At 28.2% G+C, this 21,782-nt stretch overlaps 1 protein-coding gene across 1 annotated transcript in view; it reads right to left on the bottom strand.

Moving 5' to 3' along the window:
- Positions 1 to 21,782, bottom strand: part of LOC129961965 (chondroitin sulfate proteoglycan 4-like) — a 162,916-nt gene that overhangs the window by 19,034 nt on the left and 122,100 nt on the right. Inside the window, exon 2 of the mRNA XM_056075614.1 lies at positions 15,879 to 16,042. Within this exon, the coding sequence (XP_055931589.1) occupies positions 15,879 to 16,042 (164 nt within the window). The remainder of the gene's footprint in view (positions 1 to 15,878; positions 16,043 to 21,782) is intronic.

The raw sequence follows: 21,782 nt of genomic DNA, 5'->3' as shown, positions 1-21,782 counted from the left end.
TTTCTTTTTGTATATTTCGCACATGGAAAATAAAAAGAAGTTAATGAAAATATACTCTTATTAGTAAGCAAAAAATCAAACAAAAAATGTATCAAAAAATTTAATGTAAAAATAAAATAAAAGCCCTAGGCGCTAATAAATATGCTCAAATTAAATTTTAATGGATATTGTTTTTCTTGCGATATGTATTGTAGCTTAGCTTTTACATAGCATTGTTTTTTTAATTATTATTTAACCTAATTATTATTAAACATATGATGCCAATGCGTATATAAGAGTAGATGCGGTCGATAAATAGGTTATCCCTTAATATGCATTTGCTGCTAACTGTGGCAATCGTAATAATTTGTGCGGTATTTTGTTTTCACAATTAACATTGAAATCTTTCTCAGAAACAAAGTAGTCGATCCAGAGATACGTGATAATCCTTTAAAATTCCAATTGGGAGAGATTTTTGATGTCGTCTTTAAAATAAACATAAAAAATTGATAACACAACTTAAAAATTAGGTCACATCTTTAGGGAAAAAATATTCTAAAATTTAAATCCATATGTACGGTAATTTTAGGTACAAAATATGCTAAACAAAGTTAATATTGATATCAATATTCTTCAAAAAAAAGTTTTAATATTTCTCAAGCGCTTGAAATTTGAATAAATTAAATTGTTTTCTGAAAGAATATAGATCTGAATGGTTTCAATGGTGCACTCACAGATAGTAAAGAACCAAAATATTATTTAGATGTTGATTTTTGAAACCCACGAAACCTTAAGAACTTGAAAAATCAAAAAAGCAATCATTTAAGATTACAACATAAATTTATAGAGGACGAAGAAGTGAAATTTAAAGTAAATAATTTATTTAAAATCTTAGGTATTACGATATTGGTTTTTTAAGTGAAAGAGGATATCTCCTATCTTTACATTCTCCTCCATTAAATTCTTTAAAATTTTGGGAAATATTTCTGACTTCAATAGACTGAACAAGAATGAACAACTCAATTTATGCCAAGCACTTGAGTGAATAACTAATGAAAATCAAAGCTATATATAAAAATATATATACAACTTCGGCATGAAATGCTTACCAAATTTTGAGGAAAATGTATTTGCCGTTTGAAAATATTAAGCTACACTGTTTTAAAGAATTTAATTCATTCCTTTACAAACATTATATTTCTTTATACATTTTATTAACATTTCCAACATTCTTCATGCCGTTTTTATGTTAATTAAACTTCATTTCAAGTGTTAACCATCAGCCCCTTTCCACAAATATCGTCATAGCATAAAGGTGATCATTAGACATTTACACGACGACGACACCTAAGTTTGACGCCGCTTTGCACTATAAAAAAATAGAGATGTAGATAAAATTAAATTTTTAAGTTTAGATTGTTTTTTGGGTATTTACAATATTTTTTACCGTTTTTATGTTAATTAGACTTCATTTCAAGTGTTAACCATCAGCCACTTTCCACATATATCGTCATAGCATAAAGATGCTCATTAGACATTTACACGACGACGACACCTAAGTTTGACGCCGCCTTGTACTATAAAAAAAATACAGATGTAAATAAAATTACATTTTTAAGTTTAGATTATTTTTTGGGTATTTACAATATTCGTTACCAGCTGTTTAATAGCGTCAGTCCATTTCACTTCATTTATTCAACTTACACCACCACATATTGAAAAGACGTTATTTGTTGGATTGGCAATATGTAGAGATTGCATCACGATTACAATTATTATAAGTGCTGATATATATATATATATATATATATATAGCCTATGACTTAAGAACTATGTGTTATCGGCGGAGTCTATTTCAATTAACTGGAGACATACTGTATTAAGACAAGATTTGGATACGTTTCGCTAATTTATAAAACGAAATTGGACAATAACGCCCCTCAACAAGAAAGGTAATTTATGAGAAATTAAAAAAAAACTATAATATTATTGAAACTTTTTTATTTCTCCGCAACCAACTTAAATTTTCATATTTTTCTATGTTCCAAAAAAATTTGAAAATCCAACCTGAGTTTAGCAGTCAATTCTGAAATTTAACAGATTTCAGCATTCTTCTAACATTTCGCCTATCTTTCCTTCAAATTCATTTATACACTTTGCATGTGTGAAGCATTCTTTTCTCTTCGTTGACTTCAGCCTTCTGGATCTAACATTCTTAAGATGATTAAGTTCCATTTTTAAAGATCCTAAATGTTGCTCACGACCAAGTATACAATAGTCAAATAGGGAAAAACTTGGTAAAGTAATTACAGTTTGCAGTTATTATAGTTTCTGGATAAAAACTTAGATTATTTTTTAAGAAAAACAGCCTAATGTACTTTTCTACAAATTTCAAAAATGTTTAAACCCAACAACAAACTAAATGACAGACAGATGACATTCGGGGCTCGCATTTATCTTCACGTCACGTTTTACTGAATATATGAACATTTTGGCAGAAACATAATTTTGCTCTCTTTTGAAGGAACATATAAAAAAATGTCTATTGAAAACATTAAAAAAAAATTGCATTTCCATTTACCACCTTAATGGAAAAGTTTTTCACCTAAGGTTTTAAACACTAAAAACAGCAACCAAATCGATTCAGAACTTAAAACCCTGTACGCATGAAGTAATGTAGACCAGTATATTTAAATATAAAATGCTTTAAATTTGCATGTTAACATTTACTTTAATATATTCTGAAACTAGTAATGTCAAAAAACGTTTTATTCCGCCTTTTTTTAAAAAAAAATAAAACATTATGTCAGCTGCTGGAAATGATGCAGAAAATGAGGTGGCAAATTTTGGGTGCATGTTTTTCTTTTTTCTTTTTATTTTTTTTATTTTTTTACCCTTATTGTAGCAGCATAAGCTTAACTTTAATGCGCTTATTTTGTTCTTATCCCTCTCAAGCACTTGTAAAGACACGAAAACCATTTTTTACTTTATCTCACTCTTGAAAGCGTAAAAATATTTCAGCATGTGTGTGTCGACAGTTATGCTAATAAGAAGGCCGTGAAGGTTCCTTAATTTTAATTTCAACCTTCACTTGGGACGCAAATCGAAATTACTTCTCTAGCGTCTTGTTTATTGATCTGGATCGATTTTATTAACTGTTTTATATATAACATCATGGAGTTTTATATTCAATTTCTGTTAAGAATAAAATATTTCTGTTTAAAAAAATGTCCGAATTCAGACGATTCTAATGACTTTTTTAGACACGTTTTTTATCAACTTGTTTTTTTATTTTTATTTATTTATTTATATGTTTGTTGCAAATTTTACAATCGGTATTAAATTAACTTTCCGATGAGTTAGAGACTTGAACTTCCAAACATAACTTTGATCTGGACGGCAAAGCAATATTCTCTCTCTCTCTCTCTCTCTTTTTGTCTATTCCGTATAAATTTTACAATTTTAATCATTAAGAAACAGAAATTTTAGGACAATTTGTATGGGACTAGGAGAAATTATTTTATAATTTTTAGTCGATTTTAAAATATGATATATTAAAAAAATATCTAAGTAATTATTTTTTATTAAATCGCTATTGCTGTTAATGTTCAAAATTCAAAAATTCACAAGCTCTAGATATTTACTTCAGATATTTCAGTTCTATAAATATGCTGCATAGCCTTAGATACAAGTAGGTAATTTGGTCTTGAGTAATAACCTATAATCTTTTTATCGATAAGATATTTAATCTAAGGATGCTAAATCAATATGCCCATAGTGCTTAATTCACTAGAATACTTATTTATATTTCGTGATTTTTATAATTATGTTAATATTAAAATGAAATAATTCGTATATTATTATTTCTTTTCATAATAAATAAGCTATGTCCTTTAAGCTCGATCTTTTGAATATTTTTTCACTTCAATTTTACAATTTTTAATTTAATTGAAAAATAAATCTAATTTAAAGAAACAGAAACATATAGTTACCAGTGTCCTTGAGATGGTTAAAGAAATTTTACAAAATTATCCGAACTTCATCAAATACAAAATTTCCTGCTTTTATATTTTCAGTAGAATATGCAAACAATTAGCATAGATTTATGAGAATTAATAATTTAACAATAATTTTATTGATTGTTTAACTGATTTGTAGGATTTATGCAAGACTATTGGGAATGGATTATGAAATTCAAAGCTTTAATAGGATATCAAACATAATTTTCGAATCCAAGCAAAAAAAAATTCCAAGTCTTCTTTTAGTATTCATTAATGCAGAAATATTGAATCTTCTGCAAATATAGTATGTATTTACATTTTTACAATGATTTTATTGATTTTTTGGCTGACTTGCAGGATTTCACAACTCAAATCTTTGAACGGATGGTAAAAACAACTCGCAAAATGACAAACTAATCTTCTTTTAATATTCTGTAATGTAATAATTTTATACCTTTCATAAACATAAAACGTTGCAGTTACTTTTAAAATAATGTGATATCAATGAAATCAAGTCTATAGGAGAAAGATCTGCAGTAATCTAACATGTTTTTTACTTTACTTCTGATATTTATTCTATAACCTTAATTTTCTATATATGCGATTAGCTTCAATTTGCTTTTAATTCGTTTAAATTAATTTAACTGGAGTTCTACTGTAACCCCAAAACGAACAATATCCACCATACCTGAGCGCTGGAGTAATATGAAGACTGGTCGTTATGACAGCATTGTCAGGCACTGAGGTGAACGCAAAATGAACCCTACTATGATACAACCCATACGCCCACCATCCACTAAGACGTTTCATGCTAACATTGGTATTGAGGAAGTTTAGCCCCACATCATTACTATAAACATCCGACAAGCGCGAATTGCATACTTATATGGAGGTACTTCTCATTCCCATATCAGAGGTACCCCCGATGAGGTAGAGTTATACTGTAATGAAAAATACTTTAAAATATTACTACTAAATATATATGACATTGTACAACATTCAGAATGTTGTAAAATATCATTAAAATGTTGCACAATATCAATGCTAATGAAATTAGCTTCAACCATTAAGTCATCTTCAGTTGTCACTGGCTATAATAATAACGCGAATTTGATTTACAAGAATTTTTTTTTTCTGATAAAATAATTTTGTCTCATTTATTCCTCAGTTTTAGAATTTTAATGTTTTACTTTAATATTTAATTTTTTTTTCTTACTTAAATGCTCGTACATCGCAATTAGAAAAGCTATTTCTGAAGTTTAATAAAAAGAAACAGATGTTGTTTTCATCCACTTAAATTTCAATTATAATATTTTTTTTTTCTCTTTGGTTGCATTTTATGCAGTCAAGTTTTATCACCAATATGCCAATCAAACCGTATATTCTTTTCTTTTACATCAAAGAGAAAAAATGATAAAAGAAAGTTTGCCAGCAAAATTTGTTAGTAAAAAAATCGCCTGGCTTGACGCCAAAATTGATGCATCAGTGACCACGCTTTCTAATAAAACGGTTCTCACAAATTAAAAAACTCCGTATGCTTCATAGAACTGATTATTTTTTAACATTTACATCTTTGGATAAAAATGTATTCTTTTTTAGCAAACGAATGTTTTTAAATTTGCAACTAGGAATGCAATTTCTGCTTTTAACTCTCTCTCTCTCTCTCTCTTTCTAACTCTCACTCACTCACTCTCTCTCACACACACTAATACAATTCGCTTATTCGTAAAAAGAATAACATAATTTAAGGATACCTATTATTCCAGAATATCTAAAAAGTTATAACAATTCATCTACCTCGATTTCATTGAGCACAATTGAATAAAAGCAATACCTAATGTAATTACTAAATAAAAGTAAGAAACTTTTATGTTACTAAATATCAAGTAAAACTATTTAAAGTACAAAATGGTTTTTAAATGACTAAAATAGTTCAGTTTTGCAGCTTTTGTCCATTAGCTGTAGATAAATTAAACCTCTCTATAATTCCATGACACGGGTATTTACAGAAAGATATTTTTAATAATATTAATTTAAAAAATTGCAAAACAAAAACTTTTATTAATGTGCTAAACAGTAAAAAACATGTATTTTTCTTTCCTATTCATTAATTTTCAGATGTATTGTTTCACTGGTACGAAGTAGATATTTGAATTAAGTATTCATTAACTGATATTAAGTTCTGCAAATATAGTATAATGTCATCGTAAACATATATAGAATTTCAGTTTCTTAGCAAATCAAGCAATGAGTGAAAAATAGATTACAAAATCCCATAAACACACATTCGAATTGCTGAAAATAAAGCGGCTGATAAGGACTTTGGGAAACGAAAGGACAAAAGAGACTGAAACGGACATACACACATGAGTATCCTGAAAACATCAATAGAGACCTTCTATGAAGAAACGCTTCATGGAAAAAAGGTCATATTGGAAATGAGTGAGAAACCACTTCACTTAAGCCGGCGTCCTGGCATAGGGGTAGCGCGTCTTCCCCGTGATCTGGGCGTCACGGGTTCGAGTCCCGGTTTGGGCATGGTTGTTCTTCTGTTGTTCTATCTGTGAGATGTGTGAATGTGCCCTCCTGTAAAAAGGGGTTGTGCAAGCGAATGAATGATGCGTGAGTGGCAAAGTCGTACTCTTGGCCCTAGTTGGCGCTGCTATAAAAAATAAGAGACGTTCCCCTCAGGCTTAAATCGCTGTCTTCGTAACAGCGGGCTTGTCAGTGGCAAATGCCATAAGAAATAAACAAACAAACAACTTCACTTAAATTGTTTAAAGAGTAGTGACACCTAACCTCACCCCGTCTACCAACACGCTATCGTCAACTATGAACTCTGTTTAGGATTGGGCGATGACAAACTATCAGCATCGGAATAAATCTTTAAAGGAAATATTTATGTTTTTCGAAGCATCTGGGTTTTATTATTTTTATCGACTTTTCTTTTAGTTATATATTATCTATTGATTTTATATTGTTTTTATTCGATTAAATGTAAACCGTATGCGAGATTTTAATTTGGGTAAACTTAATTCGAAGCTTTGCTTAATTTACGTCTCGTACAAAAAATATTCGCGCCTTCTTTCTTCCAATTCATTATCTTCAATAAATGGAATGATGCTCGAATTTGAAATGCATTACACGTTCGGTGACTCAGCACTTCACAATTTAATTTAATGTTCAAATAATACTATCATTCTTTCACATAATAAAATTATTTACGTTTTTTTGAAAATTTAGTTTCGTTAGTGTCGATATATAAAATTTTAAATATTACATTTCTTCCCAAATGTAAAAAAATCAGCATTATCTTTCATATTTTTAATATGACGATTTCTTTCAAATCCAGCATTTAAAATTTCAGGCTTAAAAGTCATAGAAGAATCCAATGTTCTACATTTATAAGAATTTTGAACTCAAATATATATTTTGAATTTTTTCACATTTTGTAAATTAACTGATTAGAACTAATAAGACTTATATTAATTAATTATAACCATAAAAAGAGATTAAAAATTACTTAATAATGTATAAACTACTATTTTCAAGCATAAGGGAATGTAAACTTGTTTATGAAAGATGGTACAATAGTTTAAAAATGTAGATATGGTGTTTATTTTTTTTATTTTTTTATCTATCTTGTGGATGTATATAAATGTCCAAAAGTTAAATTATAGTAAATACACTTTACTTTCTCAGCAGTGTCAGCTCACTGCAATAAAATACAGTTTCTGAAAATTGTTGCTGGTTTCGGTTATTTCGAAAAAATTATTAGATAATTTGAATCAATACAAATTGTGATGTAGGAAATCAATATAAAATGTGATGTAGGAAATCAATACAAAATGTGATGTAAGGAACAAATATAGACTGAAAAGTTAATGAAAAATCATATTTAGAATAAGTGTATTTCTAAAACTACAGATTTTTTTTCTGAAGTCTTCTGACTTGGAAAATCATTGGTTTGAAATAAAAAATAATTAAGATAAAAAATTAAATAACAAATTATCAAAGCAATTGAATTTAAATTCTTAGGAACAATATTCAATAAGCAAAAATATTTTTAGGAAAAAAAGAAATAAAAGAAAAAAGCATGTTCAAATCATATGAATCTCAGATAATTTCATGTAGCATCGTTCCAAACGTCTATCCTTTTCCTTTTACTTTTCTTGCCTGTATCAGCCTCAATACGATGCACTTCATTGCATTGCTCTAAACCTGATACAGAACACTGATACAGAAAACATCAAACAGCATTATCGAGGAATCGATTCAATTGAAAACTCAACTGGAAATCGATACAATCAAGCACTTGATTCAATCTAAACTCGATAGCCATCAAACCCATAAGAATGGGGAATAAAAGGCGAAGAAAGGAGTTAGGGCTTCTGCCAGCACTGTTAGGGTCAGTTATTGGGTTTCTTTAAAGCGAGCGACAGAGTAGAAGATTAATTGGAAAAATCTTTGATACCTCTTTTCAAATTGTATACATTTTTATATTTGTATGCAGCGTATTGCCTGGAAATGTTTAGAGCTGTAATAATAGAAAAAACTAAACATAGGCATCAATCCTCCTTCTTCTTTAAGTATGATTTCACATTTTCTTTCTAATGCAAAAGCTACTGTAAGAAATATACTTCCCTGTTATTATGCCTCGTTAACATAACAAATATTCCTAGAAAACTGACCGTGTTTTAATCTTTTAAAACCTTAATCTTTAATATTGATTCTCTTAATTTTGCTAATTGTGCAATCACTCAATTTTCCTCAATAATGAACTCCCTTTCTTTGAATTTCCAGCTGAATATGTTTCTTCCATTTGCTTTCAAATTTGTATTCTTTTGAAATGAAAAATTTCTCTCATTCCTAATGATTTCTAAATGATAAATTACTGATAAAAAATAATAATCCCGACTTGAATGGTGGCCTATTTGTAGCTACAGATAGTGTTTAAGTGGGTCCTGTATCGTCCAACAAAAGAGGGTTGTCGACCACTTACCTTTCAGAACTCATTTACTCAACTTTACATTTTATTTAAACTTAAATACAGTAATAAATTAAATATCGAAAGCGATTTGAAACTGAAAACAGTTAATTTTTAATCCAGGTACAATAAACTTCTAGGTTCGATTCCAAAAAATTACTAAGAGATATATATCACCAACCTCAAACATGTATTTGTTCTAAATTTGTTAACTCTAGGTATATAAGATTGTGTCGTAAAATAACAACATATGCACCCCAACTCGGAAAAATTAATGAGAATAAGAAAAGCACTTCTCCCTTAAAAGGAAATAATTATTTTTTCATACATATGCAGAAACATTTGAAATGCTGAAATTTTAATTGACAAAAAAATTATTTTAAAAGGATATTCTTTTAAAAGCAAGCATGTTAACTTAAAGGTATAACTAATGAATTAATGGAAATCTTGGTAAACATCATGTGAAAAATAAAAGAAACCAAGGAGATAATACTTCTGCTCCAAAGACCAAACAAATTCTACTCATAAAAACATCCGTATCTTTTTTTTTTTTTTTTTTTCATATTTACAAAACAGATTTCCCAGAATATCAAACAACTCAGTCGAAAATTACAGAAAAAATAATTCTATGTACGAGCCCAAAATCGCTGTTGATAATTCCTATTTTTGTGTTTGAAGAATAAAATGTAAGCAGTGAACTTTTTTTTTTTTGCTGCGAAGTGTTGATTAGGAGAGGTATCGGAAATCACGATTAAATATGTGCAACGTGAATCTTGTTTCACTTTAGTTACGATTCACATTATTAGCATCGATTCATTAGTGACACGATACATAGTTCGATGGATAAATCGATACTTTTTGAGCAGTTGATATCGAAAAATATATATTTTAAAAAATTGATGTCTTAAAGTTGTTTTTTTTTAAGAAAACCGTTATAAAAAATTGGATTTTCTCACAACTTAAATTCTTCTTAGAAAAATCGAATATCTTGACCCAATATATGCGGAGGTTTTAATCATTCAAATTGCATTTACAATACAATGAATAATGACTAGGAGAACGTTATTCATTTCATTTAATTGGACTGAATTAAGTTATAGCTGTAGAATGATCAAGAAGACCACGTCTATGAGATAACACATCGAGAACAAGCTCTACAGCTGAGAATTAGAAGCAAGTATTCAATATCATATGAAAACCGCAGGGTCACTTTTGAAATCAACAACTAAATATTCCCTTCTTAACTTCCTTCGTCAGGAAAACAAATATTTTTATATTCCCTATTTTATTTGTCATAATTTTTTTGCTGGATCGAAACGGGCTTTTGAGACTGCAAATTTGAATTTTGTATAAGTATCCATATTGTTTATATAGTAGTTTGAATAAATACAACGTATTTAGAATTATTCTTAGATGCCTAGTCACAGCATACTCTATCATCCACCCTACATTCAATATTCATATACTGGCGTTTCATCTTTAGACCAAATAGACATCTGTATTAATTAAGAGAATTTATCGTCAAAACTCTGCTTGGACTTCTCATCTCTGCTCATAATTTCAGTTAACTTGAAACAATTAGAGAAAAATATAAGTGGTTCATAAAAAATATATTTTCATAATGTAATATTGTAAAAGTTTTATTCATTAATAGTGTATTATGCTGAATGAGTTATTTATCCGATAATTTTTTTTCAATATTAAAAGAAAATTAAAATGTTTTTAATTTATACTTTTAAATGCTATAGAAAAAAAATATTCTTCTGCTCCAAAGATGAACAACGATATTCGAAACAATGCTTGGAAATGCAACTTTTTTCAAATGCGCAGGGATTCGATATCCTCAACAAAATACCAATAAAAAATGCACTATCTTTTATAAACTCTCTGAAAAAAAAAAGAAAATTTAATGTGTTCTAAAAGATATATGATGAAAATTATAAACGATATTCTCATAAGACTTTTAAAATATTGTCAGGAATATTATAAATCCATTTTAAAGATCAGGTTCAGATCTAAAGATTTTTTTTTTCTTTTTCCTTTATTTCAAATTCCATATACATGAGTATTTTTATTTCCATTACAACTCTGAAGAGCTTGTTTTTTATTCATTTAATTAAATATACATTATATGATTTTAAAAGAGTGAAATTTTTACTTGAATATAAATGAGCACAATAAAATTTCTTTAAAGGATTTTTTTTAATACTCAAAAGAAAGATGCGAGTGGAATAATTAACAGCTGCTGGTCTTGAAAAATATAAGATTAAACAGTGAAAAACTCTTTATTACTCCATTCTGAATTAAATGCTTCGAAATTTATTCCAATTCCATGTTAAGCAAAAATCGTAATCGTTTTATAGCATAGCAAAAATTTGATCGTGCGTTATTTAAAACCATCGGAGACAGCTATTGCACAATTATTATAACTCGAGTTTATTTTCCTTTATACAATTTGATCAAAAGAAAATAAGGAAATGTCTTAATTCTTCACAAAATTTAGAAATTGGAAAATTCTGATAGCTTACTCTTTTTAAAGCATATTTCGAATATTTTTCTTGATATAGCTATTCAAGATTTAGTTTCATTCTCATGCTATTCATTAAGTTAAATGAATTTTACAAAGAAAATTATTATTTTTTTATATAAAATGTATAGTGATATAGATATTTTGGTATTTCTGTCACTTGTTTTCTTTTTCTTTTTTTTTTCTTTACTTTTTAGCTTGATAATGCTAAACATTTAAAATACTTAATATCAAAATACGTTACATCGAACAAGCACGCACTGATACATAATTTTTTGTGAATTTCAATTTTCAATAAATTTAGATTTTTCAGTCCTGTTAAACAAAAAAAGTAAAATTATGTATTCCATATTAATAGCATAAGAAAAGCCACTCGTTCTTACAACTATTAATATGCAATAATAATTGCCAACCAAATTTAGCGCCTCATCATTAGTATTATTTAATGATGCGAGTAACTAACTATATATATATAGAATGTAAGCATATAATTTTTGAATTAGAAGGAAGAATTTTGAATTAGAAGAATAGAAGTAATTTTCGATTTTTCAAGTGGAATAATTAAGAGACAGTGAAGAGATTTTCGATTTTTTGATGTCGTTTTATTTCATCCCGGGGAGGTACGCATTATGTACAAGCAGAAGCGACTAGTAAACACACAACACAGAACGACACAGAAAGCTCATGAAAATTTTATGCCAGTAAATATATACTGTGAGATTTTAATAGGGACACATGCCAGTCACAAGTAAGGGAAACACAGGGATCTTTTCGTGGAATTTGTTTATATCAGCAATATTTTCTCCTTTCACTCGGACTGCGGGAATGTGTCAGTCTTTAGCTGATTCAGCAGTTTTACAAAGCTTCTGTTGAATTAATTAGATTGAAAAAGTTAAATGGGATCATGAAATAAGAGAATATTTTTAAATGAAATTAATATGAGCTAAATTAAGCTAAAAATTAAGAAATTAATTGCTTAAATTATATTTTAAAATATCATTACATATATGTATAATTACTCAAGTAAATTTAATATAGTAGTCATTGATATAAAAGTTTTGCAATTTTCATAGTGAGTTGGTCATTTATCAAATAAAAAGTAAAAACATTCAAAATTTTGAAACATTCTGAATTTTATCAATAACAATATAAAAATTACAAAAAATAATTATTATTTACTAAAGAGAATGAAATCTACGTTAAAAAGTATATCTATATTATTTTATCGCCCGACTGAAGCAAGGTGATAGCCTAGATTCTTGTTAGTACTTCCCTTTGAAAGATATTCTAAAGATATTTTATTTTTAATTCGAATCTCAAAGCATTAGGTAGAAGAAAAATTGCCTATTAGAACTTCACCTATAGCTGAAAATTATACTATTTTATTATCTTCCAGGCATAATTTTAAATACGATTAAACTAATAAGGAGAAGATAATCAATTTATGTGCATATGAAATTGCAATCTCATTAATATTTAACCATCTATAATATATTTTTAAAAATTTTTAAGAATACATAGATGGTTGATCTCCACACACAAAAAAAATACAATAGGGTAAAACCCATTTTTCTTTAAAATGGTATGTTCTATAACATTATAAAAAAAACCATACGACAGAAGAGCATTTAAAGATAAATTAAACAGAAAAATACTCAAGGCAATACTGAAAGGTAAAAGAAAAAACTTATTTTTTAAATATTGAATTCAATAAAATACACCATTTCTAAGGAATGCTTTTGAAGGTATCGTTATAATTTAAGCTTTAAAATTAATGGCATTCCTCGCTCAAAATAATGAGGAGAGCATGAGGAGCGTATAATTAAATGTTGAAAAATCTCGAAGTTCGCAGTTTGTAAGCAGCATTACATGTTTCAAGGGAAATTTATTAATTTTGCATGTACGTGCTGATGACACTTAACCGCTTCTCTGGTATTAAATTTACGACGAAGTGTTAACTTAAGGTTTACTCAAGGAAATATTTATGAAAAAAAATCACTCTGCATTAACTTGTTGACAGCCAAGGGAATGCTGTTCAGAATAAAAGCATGAACGTTCATTCGGCCATTAAAGGAAATGTAAACCTCTTTGTCACCTTTTCTTTCCGCAGCTTTTCCTGTGCCTTTTTTTAATTAGCCGCAGATTTGCATTAAATAGAGCATCAAAAATAAATGCCTTGGCACCCTAGAAATGAGCTCGGAAAATTTCTCGACTTGGTGTAATGACGCATTTATTTCGGATCCCGATCGTTATGTGGTAATGGCTGTTGGCTCGAAAAGCTGCAACTGGGGACTTTTTGCTCTCGGAAAAAGAGTTCTGCGAATTCAATGAGTTTTTTCGTTCCATGTGTGAATGTTTTTACTTCTTTATATACTGCAAGGAAAGAGAAGTAATAAGTGTTTTGAACAAAATGTTTTTTTTTATAATCTTTAAGAGTATGGAGAGGCAATTCACAAATACAAAAATTACTTTCCATTTCTATCTGATATTAATAGCATTAATCAATCGCTATTTAATAATAACTAAACTTATCTCAAAATATAAAAATTTTGTTCTGAATGGGTTTTTTTAAATATATTTTGGGTTAGCAAACAATAACTTCAAAGTGGGAGAGTAAAAAAATTTCTTTTCATTGTTGGTGAAGGCCTTTTCGAAAAATTATATGAATAATCACCCTATTGATATCAAACTGAATCTTTATTTTAGTTTGCCCGCTGAAGGAAAATAGATGATCACACATTAGAAATCATCCTCTTTCACAAGCTTTTCTTTAAAACTATTGATTGCTTACAATTCGAACCTGAGGAATTATATTAAGTAGACTGGATTATATACTGACTTAAAATAAATAACAGAAAGTTTAATAATTTACTAAAATAAATTTGATTCAGCCTTTTCCACTAGCGGATTAAGACTTTAAGCCCGTTCCGACGGCCCGTGCGCGTCTTGAGAATTGGCGCATTTTGTCTTTTTTCCCCTTACTTGTTTTCCGAGTCTATTTGATACATTTTACTGACAGTTTGCGAGAAGCTTCTAATCGGCGTCCACAGACGGGGGAAGAGGGGTCCTACAATGGGTCAGATGGCAGATTTATGACCATATTCATAAAGGAACTGATCGTCGGAACGGGGCTTTAGACAGTATACATTATGAGACCTTTCTTTAAATCAGATGGTATATTTAATTTCACGTTTCTACACGTTTTCAACGTGTTTCTGATTTATTTTAGAATATTTCATTGAATTTCTGATTACATGTACATTATATTATGACTCCAGACAGCCCGATATTCACGGTGTTCGGTTTTTAAAAAGTAATAAGTTAAATTAGAACTGACCAATTAATTGCTTGATAAAGTGTTAATAATGTATCAATATTTTATCATTCCTAGAATTTACATTTTTTACAAATTATTTTATTTTGCAACTAAGAAAATAAAGTTTTTAAATCGATCTGCTTTCATCGTAGTCTGCTTAACTGGAAAACGCCATTGATCCTCTCGTTCCAATAGTATATTCCAGGGTTTGAAAAGACAAAGAATATTCATATTTCACAATTTATGTTTTTATAATAAAAATGAAATAGGGCTAAAAATCTAAAATATTTGTAAAAAACTTGAAGATAAAATTATTTACACATATGTGAAATCAAAAATAAATATTTTTTTACAACATCATTTTACAAAAAAAAAAAAAAAAAAGAAATATTTTCTTTTCGATTTTTTTCAAATAATACCTCATTCCACATAAGAATCCGAATAAGGATAAGAATAGCATAAGGAGAAGATAACATTTTAAAATATGACACAAATTAATTTTGCTTAAATTTTATGTAACCGAACGTTATCGATTAGCATTAACAAAAACCCTCTAAACAAAATTACTTTATCCTCTAATTGCATATCAGAGGGTAATTTTATTATTTTGAAATTTTTCAGTAAAGTTTTCATAACATTTTATTCGAATAATCGATTTTTATTTCCTCTGAAAGTTCAAAAAGTTCCTCATTAAATTATGTTAATTTCGTAAGTATAACATATCTTAAATTGAATTTTAAAATCTTGTTCTAATTATGGATTCAATTATTTGCACTCAAATAAATGTATTTTGTAAAAAGCGACAAAGTATAAATATTTGATAGGAACAAAATGCCCATAAACATTGCTTTAATTTTTAACTAAATTCTGAAAAGAGTATTTTCAGATTGAAATAAAATCAAATAAACAATAATTTTAATTTATTTGCTGTAAATAAAAGAAAATTTGTATTATATAAAATTGAAGTCGGAAGTCTATTTTTGTTTAAATTTGATAGATAAGAACCTGAAAATAAATTTGATTGAACAATGAGGGAGACATTAATAACAGGATTTTTCTTCAAATTACCTGAATTTCGCCATTTTCGAGGACTACCAAACAGTAATCGCTGGATCCGGCAGCAAGGAATAGGAATGCGTTAGCTCTGTGAGTGCGAAATCTAAGATAAATATCAGTTTTGCTTTGGGCATCTTGGAGCGGAACTTTCAGATAACTGGCCCCGAAGAAGGAAGCTGGAAAAAAATATTTTTCAATAAATATAAGGATATCTGGATATAAACATATTTAAAACAAATATTAAAAGTAATTTCCTTCTAAAAATATTTTTCAATAAATATAAGGATATCTGGATATAAACATATTTAAAACAAATATTAAAAGTAATTTCCTTCTAAAAATATTTTTATACAAAATCATTTGATTAAACATAATCGAAAATTAAATAAACTAACAAAACAGTGCACAAGTGAGGTCTAGTTATTACATATCAGTTTATATAAATGATAAATATAAGCAACCCATATTAAAGAAACACAAACGCGTATTCACGGCAGTCGGTTGCCAAACCGGGTCCAGGGAATAAAGCGCTGGAATGCAGGCATTCCGCAACAACTGAACAGCACTAATGCTTGATTTTTGACGGAGTAATTAATAAATATTGTGATACCTCTGAATATTGGCTATCGTAGCTTGAAGTCAAGCCTTTCTCCACCTTACTCTCTTCATGTGAATTGCGAATTATACTATGATAACTAATCATCAGAAAGCCGGGATAGACATTTTATTCTGATTACCCGGTCATGACGAATCGAAAACTACACAATCAACATATGCCAAAAGTGAAAACTAAAATTGTATTCAGTTTTCATTCTTTAAATATTAAATTTTTGTATCTACTCCAATTGCTATTAAGTGGATGCATTATGTCAATCCAATAAATTGAATTATTTAAAATAACTAGTTACTATTATAAGTTTTAATTAACTTAGTCTCATAAAAAATGATATGAAAACTTTTATGAAATGATACTTCAAAACAATTCATGACACTATAAAAATGACTGAGTATTTCAAACTTCTCCATAATAACAATATAATAATACCTCCTGAAAATTAAAATATTTCCTTCGATAAATATGAGCTATAACGAAATCCATTGATATTTATACTTTCCAAAGAAAAATTCTTTTACTGTTGTTTTTAGTTTGAAATGTTAATTTGGGATTTTTCCTTCGTAAAAGAATATTTTTTCAAAATATATTTTCTTTATGTTTATCTTCATATTACTCTTTATTATTTAAGGTAAACTCCTGTCAACATATAACCCTTTCAAGGATAAAATTTCAACAAAAAAAATCCAGTGCTCCAAAGATGAAATTATCGCTTTAGATTCGATATCGAAAAAGTGGTTCGTATTCTTTAAAAGCTTGGAACCTTATGAGTTATATATGATTTTTAGAAATAAATATATTTAATTAATAATCTCTCAAAATATGGAACAAATGCATTTTTATTTCATTTAATTTATTCATCTACTTTATTTCTGAATAAATTATTTTCTTACTTAGTTGCACAGTAACTCCACGATATAAGTGTAAAAATTGTCTGGTTTGAAGCAAAGGTAAACAATATATATATACAGTTGTTTACCTAAGTGTATATATACACTTAAAAGTGTATATATAAGTTATTTGCAAAATGGCTGTGAAATGAGTGCATATATACACTTATTTGCAATGAAATAATTTATTAAATGAAATAAGTGTGTATATACACTTATTTGCAAAATGGTTGAATAAAGTAAAATTTATTGATTTCAAATAGCCGTATAAGATTGAACTGACCGTATTGCTAACAAATATATTTACGGTTTTCTAGATTCTTTTTATCACTGCAGATTGAGGGCTTAGTTCCATCCAATGAAAGTAAGAAAAAAAGAAAAAGATTAACAGAAAAGATAAACAGCAGCATTTAGAAAGTTCTGGCTACCAGCCCAATTTTTTTTCTCTCTCTCTCTTTCTTCTCTTTTCCTTAAAGAACATCCTTTAGTCTCTTTTTTATCCCTTACCTTAAGTTCCCCACTATTCCCCCACCTCCACCGTTTTCTTTATTTTCATTTGAAACGACAAAAGAAAGAAGTAGAAAATATTTATTCAAGCAAAAGGTGAGGAAAACTGCTTCTAGAGAAATAAAGGTTTATTTTTACACGCTGCAATTTGGTACGGTTTAAAAGAAAAGAAAGAAAGAAAAATCCCTGAGTAAACACGGGAGATTTACTGAAGGTTACAGTTCTGTGGTTTTTTTGAAAAGGCAATAGAAAAGTTTTGTAGTCCATTTTGGGAATCCCAAAACAACTAAGCAATTTGTATCTTTAAAAGTTCGAAGAAACTTGTTTTACCTTTGTTAAAAGCTTCGATATTTTCCCAATCTATGAGATTGCTACTTGTTAGTTTGCCATCGACAACTAATACTCACTTTTGATGGCGAAAGTTTTAGTACGTTAAAGAGATTAATAGAAGTTTTAGAGCCTAGAAAATTTTTCTTGTTGAGTCGTTTATGTCAGATTAATACTATGCGATGGACAGCTAATATATGTGACAAAATAACTGTCGTAAAATCTATCGCGACGCGAAACTGATTCATGCTTGAATTAAGCTCAAATTTAGCTCTTCGGTTTGCCAATACTTTTCAAAAGTTTTACTTTATTTATCATCAGTAATAGCATCTTTTTTTTGTAGCAAAATTTTTAAGTTAAAAAGATTATTCTAATTTTATAAAATATTAAACATTTTTGATTAATTAAATGACTATTTTTATTTCAATTAATGATGCTCGTTAAAAAATGATGTATTTTGTAAAAAAATTACAAAGTCTTTTGATAAAAACAGGTATTTACTGATAAAATTATATTAGCATCAACTTTCATTTAATTAATATTTTTTTCATAACCCAATGATGCAAAGAAATTGGTTTTATGATATTTACAGATCATAGGGTCGATCACAGATTTCTACTTGGTTGCGCATATTCCTCTTTTACTTAATAAAATTTGAGAGATGCTTTGTAGAGATGTTTCCATTGTTTATATAAAATATATTTTTGGAGAGGAAACTGTGATAAATATTCTTTTCAATTATATAAAGAATTAAACTATCATTTATACAATAAATAAGTATTAATTAACATTCTCTACTAATGAAAAAAAAATTTATTTTACTGGGAATTGATATTATATGCAAAATTAATTGCATGGTTAAAAAAAAAATTCTAGTTTTTTTATTGAAATTACTTTAATACCATTCTTTATTTTTAAAAATTCCACAAGTGGTTTTAATTCGGAACCTTTCTCAGTTAACTAATTCTCTTAAAACCCTTTGTTAATAATTTAGATGGAGAATCTATTCATGCAGATTCTTGGATGCAGATACAGGATTTATGTTAATATCTTAGCAACAATCATTAAAATCAAAACACTTCTAAATATTCAGGATTATTTTGTTAATTTAATACAAAGCGAAAGAATAACGAAAACTTGAAATATTATAACGCTTTTAACAACGCGTGTATGTTTAATTTTATTCAGCAGGTAGCGCTTAGAAATACGGTTTAAAGCTATCAAAATGCTCCACAATCTACGTTCGTTCAAGATCGCAAGAAACAAATATTGTTTAAAATGAAACGCGTTGTGGACTTGGCATTTTTCCAAATATGTTAAACAGTTTTGAAGCTAATATATGTGGCGGCAGGCGTGTATCAGGTTAATGGACTGAATGGTGTTGATTCCGTCTATGAGCATAATTTTATTTCGAAGCGTATAATTTTCCATTATCAAAGTTTTTAATATCATTGCATACGTTTCCTAAGCACAATGCAAAAGTCTGGAAAAAAAATGAATTGCATGCAAATTTATCCAAGCTATTCACAATCGTGCAAAGAAAAAAAAAGATATACAGTTTAAATATGTTCATAATGGAAAGCGCATATCCTATTCGTAATAAAAAGGCAAAGTGTAATAAATACGGCTATTAGAATACAATCTCCTAAAAATATATTTTATATTGTTTGACCTTCTTTAATATTAAGTTTTCTTTATTATCGATTTATCATTAAAACTGTTGATTACAAAAAATTGGAGAATGTTCAATTATTTATTTTAACATATTTGTTATTTGGTTCTGACTTTTCTCTCTCTTTTTTTAATATGAAGATATTATTATTTACAAATAAAAAGTTTGTAATAAATAATGTACAAAAATATAAAAGTTTGTAAATATAAAATATAAAAGTTTATAAATAATGTACAAAATTATAAAAGTTTGTAAATATAAAATATAAAAGTTTGTAAATAATGTACAAAAGTATAAAAGTTTGTAAATAATGTATATACAAAGTTTTGTGTTTATTCCATGAATCTAACAAAAGTTAGATTACATACAAATATTTACAATGAAAAAAAGAAGCACTTAAATAATTTTTGGTATGCTCATTATGCTTTTATGATTTGTATTCTGCTAACTGTAGAATGGTATAATGATACATTCCCAGCTAGCCCATCTTTAGACATTTCTCTCCTCTTAATCATAGCACAAGTCCTTATCTTTACGCTGTTAAATGATTCTGCAATTTTCCATAAGAGGAATAAATATTCACTATTTCTTTGAATGCCATGATAATTAAAATAATCAATATATAATTGTTTATACTGCATCAAAATGTAATCAATCCTCTTTAATTTACAATAGGTATAACAGTGCATAAGAAGGTATTACAAAAGATACAGAATATTGATATTATAGATGAAGATATTAGAAAAGATAAAATTGTGTTGCTAAAACTTTTCAAAACAAAATTGAGTGCTAGAAATGGGAGGAAAATAAAATGTCTTTGTCAATAGATTCAATTTTACTAGTTAATACATTGAAGGAAAAATCAGCTTTCACTTCCTCGGATGCTTAATAAGTGCAAGGATTTTTACATCGTGGAAATAAGTAGAGGAATTCTTTGAGGAAACGTAAATCAGTTTCTGCAGGCTTGATTCTTGAATGCACACATCCATTTATTTTTGAAACAAAACTGCTTGCAAAAATGTTATTTAATATAAAATATATTTTGATAATAAGTATCAAACACCGAAGACTTTTGAACTTTATGTAAATAGTTAATAATTAGTTTAGTTTTAATGGTCATTATAGTTTTTAATAAATTTTGAGAACTAAACACAGTCACAAAATATACCTAAGAAATGCTTCGAAAATATTTCAACACTGCTTATACAAAAATAAATATTATTCATCAACTAAATTTTTATAGAGACGGATGCAATCCAGAATGACAGATCTGCAAAGAATTCGACACCACATCAATACAACAAAGCAACACATAAAGAAATGTATATTCTATTAGATATTAAAACAATACAGCTCCGGATATTCAATCTCTTAAAACAAACATGGTTGACTGATTTTATTCAACTTTTCGTGCTGAAAAAATAAACAGAAAAAAAGAACAAATAGGAAAAGTCATAAATATTCGATACTATTCTCCGTTCTCGAAATTATCAATAAAAATTCGTAGGTTACAAAAGATGAACGAAAGGTGTTTCATGAATGATAACTGGAAGATTGCGTGGAAAAAAAACTCCTCCGTAGAAAATAAAAAAGAAACAAATCCCCTTAGGAACGGTTATATAAATAGGGGTTGCTGGGGGTGAAGTCACCTCAGGGTGGGGAACCTTTCCGAAACAGTAAAAAGTGAACACCTCCTCCTACTCAGCTGACATTCGAGAGCCTTTTGGGCGGGTTGCTCTCCCCATTTCTTTGCCATTTTTTTTTTTTACCTCCCAGGAGAAATGCTCCCGACGTTTCCAGGAAAAGAACGGAAGATAAAAAAAAAGGTAGGGAATAGGGTATCGTGTTCTTTGTCGAAATCTGATTCGACATTTAAAGGAAGATAACGTTCAGAAAAAAAGAAGGAT

This window comes from Argiope bruennichi, chromosome 2 (genome assembly GCF_947563725.1).
Source record: "Argiope bruennichi chromosome 2, qqArgBrue1.1, whole genome shotgun sequence".
In the NCBI taxonomy this organism is placed as follows: domain Eukaryota; kingdom Metazoa; phylum Arthropoda; class Arachnida; order Araneae; family Araneidae; genus Argiope; species Argiope bruennichi.
Note: the sequence above shows the minus strand (reverse complement) of the source record. Positions and strands in the feature narration are given on the sequence as shown.